This window comes from Oreochromis niloticus, linkage group LG8, assembly GCF_001858045.2.
Source record: "Oreochromis niloticus isolate F11D_XX linkage group LG8, O_niloticus_UMD_NMBU, whole genome shotgun sequence".
Lineage (NCBI taxonomy): Eukaryota > Metazoa > Chordata > Actinopteri > Cichliformes > Cichlidae > Oreochromis > Oreochromis niloticus.
In genome coordinates, this window is record NC_031973.2 from 5,038,631 (window position 1) to 5,057,190 (window position 18,560).

Consider the following 18,560-nt stretch of genomic DNA (forward strand, 5'->3'; position numbering starts at 1 on the left):
ATTCAGGGTGGTATCGACGATACTGATCCGATACTTTGTACAAAAACGTAATGTGTTATTGTATTTCAAATTATAGCTTCATAATGATTACAGAACATCAGACTACTTGTTCTTATTCTTTAATTATGAAGAATTATCATATAGAAGTAAAAAAAACCTGAATTTGTGTGTTAATTGATGCTATTTGAACAGGTATCGTGTCATTTAACATGTTCTTGCCTGGACGTTTCAACAAAAACATTCAACATTCACACTTTCCCTCATTCACAGTGCTGTGCCACACTACAAATTTTGGTATCGATCCAATACCAAGCAAATACAGGGCCGGTGTTGCCGATATCAGTACCAATACTTTTAAGTTATTCAGGGAGCTAATTGGGGGAGAGTAGTGTGCCATGACTGATGAGATGAATTCTCAATTTGCAAATTCTGAACACATTTTAAACCCCACTATGTCACTGTGATTGTTACTTACAGGGCTTTTTCCCTAGTGTAGTGGTTAAGGTAGTTGCCTTCTATGCAAAGAGCCCCAGTTCAAGACAGGTAGGATATGTGACATTCCTAACTAGCTTGTTAGGAATGCATGTGGGCCAAAACCTCTGCGGCCAGACATTACCTGCTGGGAGCAGCTGAAACTGTTTTCTTGTCTAAAATTTTTTTTTAATAGGCCTATTGCATTATGTTACACAGAGTTATGCTGCTAACACATAGCCCGGGGGATTGAACCAATGACCTTCCAATTAGCAGCCAACCCACACTACCTGCTAAGCCACAGCTGTCCACCAATAAACGCAAACACACAGGCCTCATTTGTCCATGAAAATCTCTTACACGATGTGGAATTGCACTACCAAACTTGCTATAGCACCCTGAAGGTTCTTATCTACATCAGGTATTAGGTCATTATCATGTTTTCTAGGAACAACCTAGTAACCAACTAAAAGGACCTATTTTTAGCCTTTACGCACTTGTCACACATTTTAAAAGCATTGTATGATTTTAATGATGACATGAAAATAAACTTTTAGCCTCATAAGTTGAATAATAGAAACACTAAATGAATCTTATAAAGCCATCACGTTGCCTGGCAGCCACATAGCAACAGGCCAAAATGAAACATTTTCAGCATAAAAACAAAAATCTACAACCTATTTTTTTTAATTTATTTTTTAAAACTTTTCCCTGTGAGATTAAGCAGAGACGGACCAAATCACTACTGTAGCACAGGCATGTACTAGTAGAATAAAGCAGAGTAAGATTCAGGGCGTGGCTACAAACCAAAAGGTGACATCACAGTAGTTACTTCCCATCGTTTATCTGAAGTTCATTAGTATAGGTTTATGTAAGAATCTTCTTAGTAGTAGTAGTAGTAGTAGTAGTAGTAGTATCTCTAGTAGTGGAACAATTTTTATTTATCCAGAGAAATAATTTCCAGTTTTCAAGTCTTCTACAATCTTTTTAGACTGACATAAAAATATAACTTGACAGCATCAACACATTTGAGAACTGGGTATGGGTATTTTTCCTGACTTATAGATTCAGTCAAATCTGATTTAAATAACATCTTCAGTTTTCTTGTTTTTTTCCTGCACTACCAAAACAACACACAAATATGGAAAGCTCACTGTATTCTAATTTCCTAAACTGATATGATAGAAAAACAGCAAACATTAATATTTGAGAAGAGAATGAAAAGGAGTCTTTTTCTTGAGAAGAACTTCAAGAACGAAGTAAAACATAATCAGTGTGGTATAATTACTTCTTTTATTTAAACATGCTATAAAAGAAATCTGAAATAAATTAAACCCACAAACAGGCAATATTGCACTCGAATGAAAAATGGAGGAAAAAAACAAAAACTAAAAAACTAAACACGGTCAAAGTGCTTCACTTGCAACTGAGAAAAGTTTGTGCATCAACTCAAAGAACAAAATGTGGATAAAACGTTTTGACTTCAGACTGTAAGAATGCTGGTTAACTGGTCCGAACACTATGACAGCACTACTTTAACTGGCTGCCTGTCAATAACGATCAATATGACCAATACTGTACACGTCATGTCACACGGTTCAGAAGTTACACGGTGTGTTTGGCTCACTGAAAAACTCCCCGACTCTGTGGAACTAAATAAGAAGTCAAATACAAGCACACGAGGATGACGCCGAAAGCCAGAATCACCCAAAATCACTACCTAGACGTCAGGGATGAGGTTTAAAACCGGAAAGGCTCTTGGAAACCTCAATAATTGATGGAGTCATGGGCCACATGGCACACATTTATTTAGGACATCTGCATCCAATAAACCTGCTGATTTTTATAATTAGAGGGTTCAGCAGTGGTTTCAAGTTACTTGGTTTCAAGTGGTCATTTCAAGTTAAAGATCAGTGAAAAGGTTGCTTAGATTTAAAAAAGAAAAACAACATTTAGAGCATCTCATCATCATCATTTCCAAGACTAATTGCATAATATTTCCCTTTCCAGACGATATACTATTCTTTGAAACCACCTCTCATGTCAGGGGAGATCCTTGAGGAATCAAAAAGCAGAGGGGAGCTTTACAGTCTTTGTGAGCAAACAGTGGATACAGTAACACATCATATACAGACAGGATCCCAAATTTACAGCAAACGAAGCACAAGTGAGGACAGAGAGAGAGAGAGGCAGCGCGGGAAGACGAAGAGATGAGCCACAGTAACAGTAAGTTTTACAGTATTAGCCTTTCGTGTTCCCTCTTTTTGCGCCTTCTCTTCCTGTTGCGTTTCATGTTGGCGTCACAAAGCCAGGGGCACTAAACCGGGGGAGGAGGCGGCGGGAGGGGCGGTGATGGCCATCCGGGTACCAGCTTCCAGTCCGTTCACGGTCCTGCTGTAAGAAAACAGACTTTTGAAACAAAAGGTCCTGGAAGCAGATACACGAATCCACCCGTTACCAGCCACCAATCAAAGCCTCCACACAGTTAAAGCCGTTTAATTTGAATGCAAACAAGGTTGTCAGTATGGAAGCCCATTGGTGCCAGATTATGAAAGTCAGGAATCAGATATAATAAAATGATCAGTCATGAAAATAAATAAGGATAGATCAAATGTATTTTTAAAAGCAGCTGAGATAGTCAATATAAATGTGTCCAATAATCTGTATGTTCTCAAACACCATAAACATAAAAAAAGTAATAATCATCAATAATCAATGGACCACCTGGCTGGCTGAAAAAGTTTTTAGCTTTAACTTAAATATGGATAAAAACAGCTAAAAACAGCTAAATTCATGACATATGTAGGCTGGCACACTTTCTATGTCAGGTGCTACAACCGACATAAATACAAAATATTAATAAATTTGGTAGAAATGTAAATATTAATAGCAGTACGTCTCATCCCAGTACAAATATTAAATGTAGCTCTAAAACACATGATTAAGATTTCTCTACATCTACCTATTATATACCCATCCACCTATAATTTTCCCCCAACAGCTGTTTTTAAGATGCACACAATTAGAAGAAATTGTGTGCAAAGGGAGAAGATGTCAAATAAATAAATAAAAGCTTGTTTGAGACCGAATGAACGGACACGCTGCATCAATACTCCGTATAAAATAAAGACAAATTATTTTCTACTCTAGTAGAGTCCAAGACTAAAAATATGGAGCTGTAAATCAGTGTAAGAGACTTAAGTATATACTTACTAAACTACTGTATTCAAGTATAAATTTATCTACAATACAGCAGATAAATAAAAAAGGGAAAATGAGATCAGATAGCTTCACAGCTTCTGTCAGTTTTACTTTATCAAAAACTGCCAACAGAGGTCGAAGCACCGACCAGCGCAGCGGGAGGTGGCTCTGTCCTCATTATCAAACACCCGTCATCTCACACAGGACAACAGCTGCATAGCAGACATGAGGCACTATTAGGAAACACAGTTATGTGCTGCTAAAAATAAAAGTTTAACACAGAAACTGGGAAGGAAGCAGGAGAGTCAGCCAGAGTTATCCAACTGGTTTCACCGCGTTCTTTTGTGGGTCACAGTTGGGGCATGAAAGGCATCCTCAGAAATATGAGCTTTGGAGGAGTGCCAGTGAAAGTGCATTTTCAAGACTGGGCTGGGCATTGTGTGGAAGTTTTCTTTACTGGTATCAAACTGGTGTTTCCGTGCATCTGAGTTTCTGTATTGACGGAAAAGCACTTTTCTGCATCAACGTTACACAAAGTGTTTCCAGGAAGAGTCTGAACAAAGTTACAAAAATTTGTCTGAATTAGGCCAAAAAATAAAATAAGTCTACAACCCTAACTACGATGTATTGTCAATTATACCATCTGACACTTTTTACTTGTCATTTTTAAATAGATCTCGAAACAAAATGACTTTTATTGCAGCTCTGGTGATTTCTTGGAACTTCATTTATTGAAGTATAAAGTCATTTTTTCTTAATAAAATGGCCAGACATAGCTGAATGTGACTGTACTCTTTATAAGACCTCCCTGCACTGAAGTCACCCAGACAATGCCCTTGTTGTGCACACATACTCTGCCTATTTATATTTCTCTTGGACAGCAGAAACACTACACTTCCTCTCGCTGCCAGTCCCCACAGTAAGGCTCTGTTGGCAACACAAGCATGTAGAGCAAAAAAATTCAAGCTGAACAAAACCGTTGTCATCATATACAACAATAAACCAACTTGATCCTGTTAGCAGGTATTTCTGTGCCCAGTCTCATATTTGTTTCTGCCACGGATCTCAACTGTTGCTCCAAAACACACCACAACTCCAGAAATGTAGATCTCAGAGGATGATCGCGACTCCGTGTACTCCAGTATTTGTTGTGGTGACACTACACTACCCTGCATGCTTTTCACCTGCTTTCCTGACAATAATACAAATACAGAGAGAAACCAGCCTATTTTAATTATACTGAATCAGTCACTGTGTTTGTAATTTACCCGTCCTTTGGGGGGCTATTTTTTCTCTTGGGAAATTCCAGATGTGTTCTGTAGCAGACCTGGAAATTCTCCAGGATGAGCCATGTCTATTAGCTCATATTAGGTACTGCTTACTAATAAGGTTCTTGAGCCACTTGTGGTTACACTTCCCACCTTCATCAGGATGTTGCTTTTCATTTTATGTTTGTTGTAAATTAAATGCATAAATATGTACACATCCATGTGGGTGGTGTTATCAGCCTAAATAAATCCAATCTGACTGAAGATTTAACCAAAGATTCTCTCGTGAATCATCTCCCGAGGGACTTCCAGCCATAAATTAAAACAAATAAAAAGGTTTGGCAAAAAACTGACTTTGTTAATAGCATTACTGGTTAGATCTGGAGCTGAAAACAAACACTTTACACTAGTATAGACAAGAAAAACATGAATCAGGTCACTTTAGAGTTGAGAGATTATTCCAGCAGCACCACGCCACCACCACTAAATGGTTATCTAGCCCACACTTATTTCTACGAGATTGGAAAAGAGGCTTGTTAAAGAGCAGCGGCAGCATGCATGGCCCTCTACACACTCGCATAACAGGTGAAGGAGCTACAATTACCCCAAATTAATGCAGGGAATATGACCATCTCAGTCCTGCTGGGGGGGAAAACAAATGCACACCATCTCAGATACTCGTCCTTATTCATTTAACAATACAACCATGCTGTCCACACTTACATGTGACAGTAATGGGCAATAAAACTACAGACTGAATGTGCTTTCACTCACGCTTTATCAAAATATGACGTATGGAGCGCTTGGGAGTAGTTTGCATTCAGGGCGTTGCTGTTGTCGAGAGCGTACACCTTCCGAGCTTTCTGGTCTTTGGCAAAGTTCCTGCAGGCGGCGAGCTTCGACTCGAGAGCCTGTGAGGACAAAAGATGAAGAGGAAAGATAGAGGACTTCCGACATGAAGCCAGAGGTGGAAATGAGAACCAGAAACAGGAAGGAGGAAAGACTCACCCCAACTTTCCGGAGCAAATCACTGACAATGTTGAGGGCTGATATTCTGGCTGAGGGGGTCAGAGGTGAGTTACTGCCATAGCCATTTGATAGCACTGGGTAGAAAAAAAGTAAAGTAAATTTAATCCTCCAATTTTTATTTTATTAATTATTTTACAGTCCTAAATCATTACCCTGTTTAAGCAATTAGTTCCCCCTGTTTAATAACCTCTTGGCAGATTTCAGACACTTATTTATGAATATTTATTAAATTTAAGACATTAAAATCAACTGTTAAGCTGCCATATTTTTATAATTGAGACAAAATATATTAAAAGGTTTTTTTGGGGGTTTTGCTGCACAAGAACTGATTATACAGCTGGGTCATTACAGAAATAAATGTTTTCTGCATGCAAATATGCACGCAGCACAACATTTAAATAAAGAGCTACTCAGATTTACATGTCTGTACTTGCATGTTGAGGGAAAAAAGAAAAAGAAAGGAAAAATGCCTTCCCGGGAAGACATTCTGCAGCTACCTGTTTGGTTGGCAAAGGCGTTGTCCAGACCTTTGCTCAGTGGGGTAGCCGGCAGGGAGAGGGAGGCCTGCACAGCCGTGTCCATCTTCACGTTGTCCTGTGTGGGCGAACTTGGAGCGGACATCCTGGATACGTCTGCCTGCCTCTCTCGCACGGCGAGCTCCTGCCGCAAATCTTTTAAAAAAGAAAAGAAAATTGTAACAAATATATAGGAAAACCCAGATTTTAACCTTCAGAGGAGACAGACTGCAGCAGCTGCACATTAATGAGCTCGCCGATGGTGAGTTCATGAGTGAGTAATCACCTCTGGCTTCATCCTTTAATCTTTGCACCGAGACCAGCAGCGACTCCTTCTCATCCAGCTCGCTCTCCAGGAAGGCATTCCTCTCAATGGCCTGGTTCAGACGCTGCTCGAAGTTCTCAAGAGACACGATAGTTGCTCTAGAAGAAATATTTTAAAAAAGAAAAAGAAAAAAAGACTTCATTAATTATGTGCAAATAACCTCAGAAGCATGTTCTCTGCAGACACTAGTGCTTGAATAATAATGAGTAAGTGATCAATATCTGAGGCTTATCTATTGATTTTAATCCAGCTTTGTTCAGCAATCAATTGACTTGAAGCCATTTGTTAATTGCAGTTACATCCTAGAATTTTATCTCTTGCAAATTTTTATAAAAATGTAACAGACATCACAAAGAGGTAAGAAACAGAAATGTATTTGCACTTAGTTAAGGTGACATCATTTGTTTATTATGCTGAATATTCTACATGATCCCAGCAACAAAGCTAAAACTTAAAAATCACGTTTAAACTTTCAGAGGCTGAAAATAAATAAAGTCAATGTGAAGTAGCAGCTGCAGTTCCTCTAAAGGCCACTGGAGGCTGGCGCTGAAAGAGAGTCATTTTCTTGGCTATGCTGAACTGAACCATTTGACCACGTTTGTGGTGTTTATGCACCTTTAATGAAAATATTGGACAAATAATACAGATTACTGTGCATTTAAGTGCACTACTAGACCATCCAGTCATGTGCGCTTCAATTTTGATGAGCAAGAGTCAGATAATAGCAGGAATCTGTCTGGTACAGCTTGCTAACATTGTTTTCTAACTCCACCCTCTTCTCCAAATGTGGTAACTCCAGCTCAAAAAAAACACCCCAAACAAAATAAAACAAAAATCACAACAACAACATATCCTGAAAGTTAAAAGTCATATTGTGATACATCCATCTTTTATGTACAGTATATGATAATAATATATCCGGTAAAGGGTGAAGCTGCAAAGAACAGAGCACAAAGGCAACTTTCGGACTATGTTTTATTTTATTTAGTAAGTATTAAGAGTTCAAACAGACCTTTTGGCTCTTTCCAGGTCATCGTTGGACTGCTCGAGCTCTCTGACGTATTTGTGGAGCTGCTCCTTGATGCTGCGCGTTTGCCCGAGGTCGTCCTCCAGCATGGAGATCTGCTTGTAGCTCTGAGAGTACTGCTGCTCCAGCTTCTCCTGAGGAGGAGGGCAGACAACATGCACTGAACATCTGACTGCATGCATTTAAACTTATAAACACATGATTGAACAGCTCCCAGAGCACGCCGCCATACATTTTTCAGTGCTCCATTCATTTTCCCTTTCCATTAAAAAATAACAAAAAAAACCCAGCAGTTGTGAAGTGTGACCCATTTATCCACCAGCTCTGAGACAATTGGCATGATAAACACCACCGGGCCTGTCTGTGTGTCTGACCTACATCTGCTGTTAAAGTAATGACTGAGCTGCAGCCAGCCGCAGAAAGGCCAGACAGTCATCTGCTTGGTCTCGTTCAGCAGGTCCAATTAACAGAGTTTAAAGGTACAAACGCTGAGATAAATCTGAAGCTCTGATTCGTGCAGCAGCCTACATGCACAAACACAGCACGAGAATATTGCTCACAAATCAGAAAATAACACTTAAGATTAGGTTGTGCTTCATGAACATCTGTAAAGAAAGGCTTTATTAATCAATCGTTTTCAGAATGTTAGTATATTTTCTGAGATGTGATGCATTACGAATGCTTTTAGTTCACCATAAAGAGTTTGATAAATGTGTATTTCTAGAAAACCTACTTGGCCCCTCATCCAGGACCAATTTGCTTTGAGATAATCTGTAGAAAATGGATGGACGGATGAAAAGAGGAGGATTATCCAGGATATGTTTATTGACTTGTCCATTAAAGGTTTTTAGCCAATGAGCGTGTGCTCTCACGCTCAAAACTGCTTCCCACTCCTGCTTCAAACCCCAACATGGCAACACCAACACGCTTAAAGATTCAGGGATTTCAATCATCACTGGGTGACATCGTGGCACTGACATCTTTTCTTACAGTCTACGATAAATATTCACAACTTTATTCAGTTAGTTTTGTGTCGTTTATCTTTGTGGTTTGTTAGTCAGTCTTTGGCCCTTTTCTTTGCACCCGTGTTATTTTATAAGGGTTCCATTTTGTGTCCTTTTTATGTTTTAGGAAAAATTCAATTTCTACATCCTGTTTTGGAAATGTTTCCTTTAAAGCTGTGCTAAGATACAAAGCTATGGTGCAGTGTGTAGTAAAATTAGAACCGTGAAGACATGCCCCAGTGTTGCGCCAACATCTCACCAGTGCTGCATTTCCTCCAAAAGGCAAATTCGCTCGAGGTGTGAAGTCAGCGCTGCTGAAAGTGAAACCTGTCAGACACCTTGGCACAAACATGTTTTCCCTGCAGGTGGCTCGACTCACCCGGCTTGAAACACGGACTCAGAAATGAGCCGCTTGGATTTGGTAATTATGGAGCGAGAATAACAACGAGACACGATCCGATGCATTATTTATGAGAGTCGCACAGATCAGCTGCATCAGTATACAGCCAGATTAGGGCAGAACAGGTGGTGAGATTGGAAAGATATACCTCAGATACCCACTGCAGCGAGATTACCATTTAGATTGCACTTTAAAACATCTCATCTCCAGGACTGTACTCCGTTTTCATGGAGGCCAGTAAACTACAGGATGACGTTACAGCTAGAAATCCAACAAAGGCAGAGCCACAAAAATAAGAGGTGTTGTTCTTTGAGAAGGCAGCCAATAAACATTTATTGTGCAAGACATCGGCCACGTGTGATTGCCATATTCCCGCAATCTTTTACATAAACCACAAAGAGAAACGCTTCTACAGGAGCAGCAGCTGTTACAGGCCCACTTCTCTTCACTCCCAGGAGACTCAAGGGCAGGAGATGATAGATGGCGACGAAAAAAAAAAAAAAGCCCTCATATTTATTTCAAGGATACGCATGAAGACACTTGCCTAATGTCGTGTTAATATTAGAAACATATATACATAATGCTGGCCTCATCATAAATGCAGAGTGAGAGAGAAAGTCACAGTGAAGGTCTTCTTTAGGTTCACCACATAAATCTGAGAAGTTTAATGAGATACAGTTAGATTGTTAAAATAAGCCATTATGGCTCAGTAACAATTATTCTGTCAGGTTTTTAATTAACCAATTAAAATCAGCTTGTTCATAAAATGCCAGAAAATGGCACCAAAAGCTCACAAGGATTTTTCCTGACCACATGGCGGCACGGAGTGGCACTGACATGTTGATCACCTGATTCTCAGCTCTGAAATCTAACCCATTAAAAACATGTTAAAAACATTCAGGGTGACTAAATTAACTTAGAACATGACCATTTATGGTTTAAGTAAATAAACTAGATTAAGAAAAAGCTCATTAGAGAGATGCTGGTTGAAAGCTAGCTTTTAGCATGCTAAGCTATGCTAAACTGCCAGGTGTTCTGGGAATCCATCCTACCTGTTGTTTCTGCGCATGCGCACAACACAAGATTCAGTGCCAAACTGTCCTACCTATTGAAATTTATGCTAGAATTATTGTGCGACAGCGGAAATGTCCGTAAACTGCAAACAGTAGGACGGTTTGCCAAAGTGTGCAAACTTTAAAGTAGTCAGCTTCCTGACTGAACAGCTTCATTTGTTTGCAAGTTCAGACTCAAAATAAATATTTCTCTGAAAGATTAATTAATGGTGCCAGTTTATGTATTGTGTATTCTAGCATGCAGGATTCATGGTGAGCACAACAACCTATCAGATAAAGCAGTTACTCTATATAGATATTAATTACGTGGTGTCATGTGTATAAAGTGTGGTCGGTCACACTGGACATGATTACAAGGGGAAATTGTGCATTTCCTGATGGGTTGGCGAGGGATTCCTGGAGGTTGCGGGGTGAAATTGGTAGCGCTGCACCAAAGCTTATAAATTGCAAACCAAAAAATCCACTGCTGTGCCAGATTAGGATGGCAGGGCTTTAGTTTGACACAAAATATTGGATGTAGCCCATACAATACCACCCACTGATTAGTAAAAATCACATTATAATGCCTCAAAATGTCCATGATGGAAGTCATGTCCATCTTTTATAGAGTCTATGGTCAGCTTTCCACAGGCTGCAGCAGTTACCTTGAGCGTTTCAACCTCATTCTTGAGTCTGTTGTTCTCAGACTGCAGGTCCTTCATTCGATGCTCGGCCTGGCCGAGCTGTGCTTCCAGCTCAGCCTCCAGCTCCCTGCTCCCCTCCTGAAACTCCAGCAGCTCCTCCTGAGCCTCCTCACAGCTGTGGGCAGACACGCAGAAAGCCATTAGACGACAAGTCGAGACAGAAAGAGGTAGGCGTGCAAGCCTGGGAGACACGGCTGGTGGGTGCATTCATCAAACTTTACAGCTGGATATGGTTTTATTTTTATCGCCGTTGCATCTCCTCTGGGCGCTCGAGATCCGACCCAGATACAATTCCCCAAACTCGAATGCAATTTGTGTCACCTACTTTGTAAAGGGGGGTGTTTTAAGGGTTTTAACCCTTTAATTTCTCCTAAGAGATGAACTGCTATAAAATATTAACTAAGGAATTAATATTTAAAAACTAACAAACATTTGCTTTTGTGTAAAATTTACTTCTGCAAATAGTGACCACTTTACCCCACATCCACACACCCGAACTATAGCGTCACTATAAAACCAGATTTATTTCCTGTACTTTGCTCCTTTTCTGAAATCTCAGATTCAGCTTTTGTCTTCAAGACTTTTTAACTGGGCCAGTTTTTACTCGTCCTGCACACAGTCTTTATGTTTATGAGACAAGGGTTGAGAGCAAGACTGAAGCCCATCCAGCATTTGGATGGAAACTGCACAAATTTCTCCTGATGGAGCATGATTTTTCAACAAAGTACAGAAACTCTTGCTTGTCAAGTCAATTTTTTATGTAATCTAACACAAAATAATTTACCAGAGACGCTCAATCAGATTAGGATCTGAAGAGCTTTCAGGCCATGGATCTGAAATGTTTTTGATGATCTCTGAGTCATCACCTTCTCTTTGTGACATGGTCCTCGATTGTGCTGGAAAAATGCAAAGATTGTCACCAAATAGCTCGAGGGTTGTTACAAGAAGTTGAGGATGTTTTTAATATAGTCAAACTTTAAAAAGAAGAATCCACAAATGCCAACGAAACAAATGGCAACAAACCTTGGTATGCTTGGAATTGACGTCACTGTTGCTAATTTATTACCATACCTTGCGAGTCTGTAACAGTCGGTTATGAAACAGTCAATGATTTACCATCTTTACAGCTTTACAGGCCGCTGCAGTCGATCTTGTCTAGTAAAAACAGCTGACACTATTGTGCCAACTTGTCCAACAGACATGCTGGCAGTGAGGTCAAACTGAAATTTGTGTTTTAACCAAGAAGTGCGTCTCTGACTCTCCGATGTAACCTTCAAAACATACAACGAGCCACATGATCCTGGACCAGCTTTACCACAAAGTGCTGATTATATAAGTGTCTGCCGACGTGGTCACAGACAGATGGATACACGGACACACACAGCTGTCTAAAAATGGCATCATGTGAGCTGAAGTGCTCGGGGTGGCACAGAGCCAAGGCATCCATTTGTTTTCAAAGCCACCGCGGTAATGTCGAGCCAGGCCGGGCTTTGAACTGGTTTCGCTCTGAAAAGGTTGGCTGTCACACATTTGCACACTGGTGCCTCCTCTTTCCCCACATTCAAAACCAGACAGCATGACAAGGGAACCCTTTGTGGGCCAAACGCACTCATATCAATATAACAATATATCATATTGTTTTGCTCATTCAAAGTTCAAACCCGAGGTCCTCTGTGTTGTCGCTGTACAGTGGTGAAGAATCATGATATTGTTTTGCTATGTGGTGTACAGGACAGCACTGCTGGGCTTTGTGAACAGCTACACAGAATAATACAATGTACCTCTGCACCTCAGAGACACAAACTGGGAACTGTCCTTCACTTATATGACCCAAATAAACATGGCCTCCCCTCTGAAGGAAGCCCATTGTCTTACATAGTCAGGCGTAGGCCTGAGCTTGTTTCCTGTAGCACCTATTGTTGACATTTCAATCAGCTGATCTTAATCAAGTGGTGTATAGAGCACAGATCGAGGTTTCATCCAAATGCAGCAATCTTTAGACGATGAATGATGCCAACAGTGAGAATCTGCACAGAAAAATCATTCAAAGATGGGACAAAGAGGCGTGGGAGCCTTTTATGTTTAATGTGGAATATGAGCTGCCGCTTTGGGAAGAAATGGAGAAGGAAGATTTCACTGCTTGTCTCACAAGTGTCACCGGAGATGCCAACAGCGGCTGCTAATTGAAAGTCTAAGACTGACAGATAGCAGATGAAGCATTCCTCCCACAGACACAAAGAGCTGACTGGTTACTATCAGATCTTGTGATTCAAATGTCGCTAACAAAGATGTCTCTCAGTTCAGAAATAGCTGCACAGAGATCATTTACACAGGTTAAAGGTCGCAGCACCAGTAAGAAGTAGTAGGATTTCAGCTAATGACTGCATTACACTTGACACAATCACACACGCATTTATACAAGAGCTTTTTTCTATACTTAAGTGCTTTCAGCCTAATTTTAACACACTCACACTCTGATGGATGTATCAGGGGTAACTCGGGGTTCAGTCCCTTGCCCAGGGATCCTTCAACACACAGACTAGAGGAGCCGGGGATCAAACCCCTGACCTACTGACTGGTAGACGACCTGCTCTGCCTTCTGAGATATAAAGGTGTATGTATAAAGATAAAATAACCAGTGCTAATCAACTGTAAACTGAAGTTTAATGCTCGTTGTTTTACTTTTAACAATAAAACTCTAATCAATCATATTAGCTAAACATTTGTAATATTACCAATTAAGTCGGTCATTTTAAAATGTTAAAGAATTATATACATTGTACTGTACAGCAGCGCCATGCTGGTGATCCCAAAGATGTTGGGTAGGTTTGAAATACTGGGGTGATCTGGTTACTTTATGATGCCTGCTTTGAGTACAGGGGAGTTGTCATGTTGAAACAAGGATGGGCAAAAACACCATAGTGTAAAACATCATTGAACTGCACAATGCAGCTTTGTTATATAAAGAATCAAGATCAAAACAACCTCCAACCTAAAGCAGGTCACATAAGGAGATCTTTATTTAAACCAGTAACATGTTTATACTGTACTGGAATAAAAAAAAAATGCTTTCATTTTAGCTCACATGTTCCAGTTTTGAATGAGAATACCTCTGAAATGAAGGATGTATTGCATATCTTACCGTTTACTGGAAGGAACAGTGGCACATTTGAGCTTTTACTTCCCATTAACCTTCATTTCAATGCTGTGCACGAGGAGTTGAATACTTTATGCTTTGATTGGCTCTGAGGAGGATTTATGAATTTCCCCAGGTATCATATAATAGCTTGGCTGAACTTTTATCAGGTTCAATGTGCATGAAAAACACAGTGGTACCTGGGCGTCAAGGTGCAAAATAACCAAATGTACCTACAGTTAAAAGATTAAGTTTAGTGCATTTTTTCCTCCTGTCAATGCATCTTCTACCACAAGTAACTCTTGACCAGAGAAGTTAAAGCTCCAAACGCTGAATAAGCAGAGAGCAGAAGAAGATGGGAAAACTAGGCTAGACTTCACCAGAGAATCTTTGCATGAGATTTGTTGATTATGAGTAAAAAATACAAAACTACACCTGCATTTTTATTTAACTAAGTGTTTCCAAAGGGCTGAGGCACTGATGTTACCGAAGGAGAAACAGTGCCTGTACAGTGTGTATTGTACATACCCTTTCTTGTACTTGAGGGAAAGAGCCTTCCAGAAGTCGATTTCCTCATCCTTTGAGGAGAATTTCGGTATCATATCCATTTCCATGGCAAAAAAATCTACACAGGAGGGAATCGGGAAACAAGTGTGATTTCAATGGGATAAAAACAATCCCAGAAAAGACGAAAGGTTAACAGATGAAGTATAAACATTTGAGAAAAACCCATTTTCTTCTCATAGTTGTTCTTCTAAGCCTTAAAGCTCTCTCAATCCTCAACAAGGCAGCAAACATCTAAAGACACAACATCAAGTGAGAACTAGACTCACAAATCAATGATTCAAACTACAGCTGGGAGTTAATCATCAAAAGGACTCCCTACAGACTGCAAGAAACCCCCCAGAGGCAACTGCAGAGCACACAGCATTCAAATGTGCTTTCCAGGCTTTAAAAAATAAGAACAACCACTCCTGAAAAACAGCATTTTTAACTTGATGTAGAGCCTTCCGTATGATTAAATATATATCATAGATTCGCCCAAATAAGACTCCACAGGCTTTTTTAGGCTGAGTATAATGCCTCTAATGTGTAACAGTGTAGCACAGACTATATTTTATAGCACCCGATGAGCCTAGATGTTAAAGCAAAGCACAGTTCACAGAGGTAACACTGGGAACGGGAGCCTCATTGATCACTTTTAGGGGGAATGTAAATCCCCAAACAACAAACTAGTTGTGAGCAGGAGCAGATGGGAACACTAGGCTGCAGATCCAGCAAGAACTGGACAAATGATTTTGGAGGATAGTTTTGCTCTTGTGAGATCTGCTGAGGTCTAAGTGAATCAATAGCCAAAATCAGTGAAGGTACCAGTCCAATTCCAACTCTGTCTCACCTTCTCTTAGAACATGAAGACTACCCGATGCAGACAAGAGAACACAGAGACCGTATGAAGCCTGACATTTTTCACAGGGGTAGCACAGCTTCTCTTTGGTGTTTTGGATGAAATAGTTCCCACAGTGGGTCTAGATTTCTAGTTTATTTGCCACATAAGGGGACAGGAACTGCTAAATGAGCATCAAAGCTCAAATTAATGTTTAATCACTCCTCTGTGCCCGACCACTGGGACTCACTCCTGAGATTCAAAACCACTGCTTTAAGCTACCTTTCTTTTTATTGGCTGCCGCTCATAAACAGAAAAGTTGACCGGTGAGTGGGTGGGTGAGGCTTCTGTGTCCAAGATTACCATATTAGCGACATCTGCTCTCTTTGACATCAAAGAGCCAAGAGCAGGGAAACAACTGTCTGAAACGGAGTGTTTAGAGCAGTGTGAAGTCTGGGCCATATCATATCTGGGCCAGCAGGTGGTTAGCTTAACTGAGGGAAACATCTGGACTAATTCCACTAAATCTAACAAATTAACAGTAAATTTCACATTTTGAGTAAAATAACAGAATCTAATCTTGAACTAAGGGATGAAAAAAATATAAAATAACTTGAAGGCCATTCAAGCAGAAATCCTATTAACTTTTTATAGCACAGGATGCAAAAATGTATTCTGTCATCCTTTGAATAATTCAGCTTTATATTATATCCAACACTCACGGCTCGAAGGAGAAATTACAGCCGGGGAACAGCAGCACACACTGGAGCTGCTGTTTCCTAAATTAATGGGATTATTATTTTTCATTTAGTTTTTATGAAGTCTGCACCTAAGCCTATTTACATCGACAATCTAAGGGTGGTTTGAACAGGCCACATCACTGCAGCGTGAAATATTAATCTTTAAATAACCTGATCTCAATTCCTCACTCAGAAAAATAACCCTGTTGAACACAGACCATATGTCGAGCCAACCACAGCCTCGCCGAAGGTGATAGAAAAAAAAAAAGATTTTTCACTACAAGAAAAGCAATTAAAAAAATCCACCTCAAATTAAATAATCGGGTTTGCATTGGAAACATAACACCGTAGATATGACACCAAGCTTGGCGGCTGAAAACGTGCAGATGATGTTGAGGAGGATGATGATGATGATGATGATGATGATGCGCTCAGCTGTCAAAACTGGGTGTGCAAAGGCGCCGAACGCACCGACGACACTCTGCTCTCAGTGTTTCACCTCCATTGGTTTTCCACTACAAAAATAAAATAAAATAAAAGATAATGAAGTCGGTACCTGAACATCGCTTCGAACAGAGGTGTTTATCGGTCCATGCACGGCTGTCCGAGCTGCCGAGGCCGACCGTCCCCTCCAACGTCTGCTGATCTCTGCTGCTCACAGGAGCGTTTAAAGGGAAACACACCCTCCACACAGATCCTTCTTATTTCCGCACCTCAGCTATAATCCGGATCCTTATGCCAGAATATTCACAAGGCTGAGAACATGTGGATAATATTTTACTGATATTAATAATAATAATTTATATTATTTTGTCTGTGAGGTGAAAGATCCTCATAGTCCGTGAATAATGAGTAGATCAGCTCAGATGATAAAATTAAATATTTAATTTCTAACACAGTAAAGAGCTGAGTTTTTTTGATTCGCTGGTACTTATATAAAGAAAATAAAAAATAAAAAGTAAAATTATGCTTTGGGGTGGATTTCGTCCACCCGTGCTTTTCCTGCTCGTGAGCTTCACTGCTGCTCACGAACTGCGCATAACACTCAGTTAATGTTAAATTATCATCACCTGGCGGCAGTGAGCTAGAACAGCAGGCTGTGACTGAATGCCTTAGAGGCTATTTTCTACGGTTAAAAAATGAATAAAAAGATCTAAAATTATCAAAAAATTAATGAGTGCATATAATTAAGTATGCTTTTCTTTAGAAGTACAAGTTATGTTGTAGGAATAAATAGGGGTCCATGAGCCTCTTGGGGGACACTCCTATCTGGGACTCTCCACCAGCTGCTTTTAGAACTGAAGAAGCTTCTGGGATGAGAGGTGAAACATCTTCAAGAAACTTAAAGAAGTGCAGAAGCTTTTCTTTTCAAAGCTCTTTATACTAATAGTTTACAGATTAAAATGAAAGAGAAGAAAACAACTTACAGATGCAAAATTACAACACAGTTCCTCAAAATTATTGCATGAATTAAAGTTCTGATTCTGCTTATTTTCACATGAAAATAAGCAGAAAGTAAGTTTTTTTTACTTACAAATAAATTAAAGTAGTTATTCATTGAACTAAAACATTTTGAGATAAAGAAAATGACACTTTGTCACTTGTGTTTTTCAGTCTTATTAACAAATAAGAGCTGTTTAAGCTAAAATCATAAAATGAGAGCTTTTTAAACTTACACACATCTGAAGGCTGGAAGCTGTTGAGAAGAGGAGCTCACAGACTCAGCTGTGTCAAAAGGACCGAGAGCTTACAGGAAATAACAGTTTAATGTCTGCAGTGTCCACACTTTAGTTTGTTACACTGAGACATTTGAATGTTGTCTGGCATTTGCCTTATTTTAGTAAAACAGTTTTAGTTTTTATTTAATTTTATTTAGATTTAATTCACATGTTGAGCTATTTTAGGTTATGGAGGTATTTTATTGTGTTGTCTTTTTTTAAGATTTTTAAAATATTTCGCTCACATTTTCACTTGTTTTTAATAATTTTCTTTATTATTTTATTCTTTTTATTCTATCCATCCATCCATCCATCTTCATCCGCTTTATCCGAGGCCGGGTCGCGGGGGCAGCAGCCTAAGCAGAGAAGCCCAGACCTCCCTCTCCCCAGCCACCTCCTCCAGTTTATCCGGGGGAACACCAAGGCGTTCCCAGGCCAGCCGAGAGATATAATCTCTCTAGCGTGTCCTGGGTCTGCCCCGGGGCCTCCTCCCGGTGGGACATGCCTGGAACACCTCACCCAGGAGGCGCCCAGGAGGCATCCTTGTCAGATGCCCGAACCACCTCAACTGGCTCCTTTCGATGTG

The 18,560-nt window shown here is 39.9% G+C and overlaps 1 protein-coding gene across 3 annotated transcripts; it reads right to left on the reverse strand.

Moving 5' to 3' along the window:
• Nucleotides 1-1,741: 1,741 nt before the first annotated feature.
• On the reverse strand, nucleotides 1,742-16,964 carry ndel1a (nudE neurodevelopment protein 1-like 1a). 3 transcript variants are annotated; one of them, XM_003448641.5, is made up of 10 exons: nucleotides 16,813-16,964; nucleotides 14,661-14,757; nucleotides 10,958-11,111; nucleotides 7,822-7,970; nucleotides 6,771-6,907; nucleotides 6,467-6,640; nucleotides 5,949-6,043; nucleotides 5,715-5,851; nucleotides 5,545-5,579; nucleotides 1,742-2,865 (listed from the first exon to the last, which is right to left on the reverse strand). In XM_003448641.5, the coding sequence occupies exons 2-10, from the start codon at nucleotides 14,744-14,746 to the stop codon at nucleotides 2,855-2,857; spliced, it is 978 nt and encodes a 325-aa protein (XP_003448689.2). In that variant the 5' UTR covers nucleotides 14,747-14,757; nucleotides 16,813-16,964; the 3' UTR covers nucleotides 1,742-2,854. The 3 variants fall into 3 exon arrangements, with proteins under 3 accessions (XP_003448689.2, XP_005453798.1, XP_005453797.1); XM_005453741.4 differs by lacking the exon at nucleotides 5,545-5,579 and having other exon boundaries at nucleotides 1,742-2,862; XM_005453740.4 differs by lacking the exon at nucleotides 5,545-5,579.
• Between the last annotated feature and the right edge of the window lie 1,596 nt (nucleotides 16,965-18,560).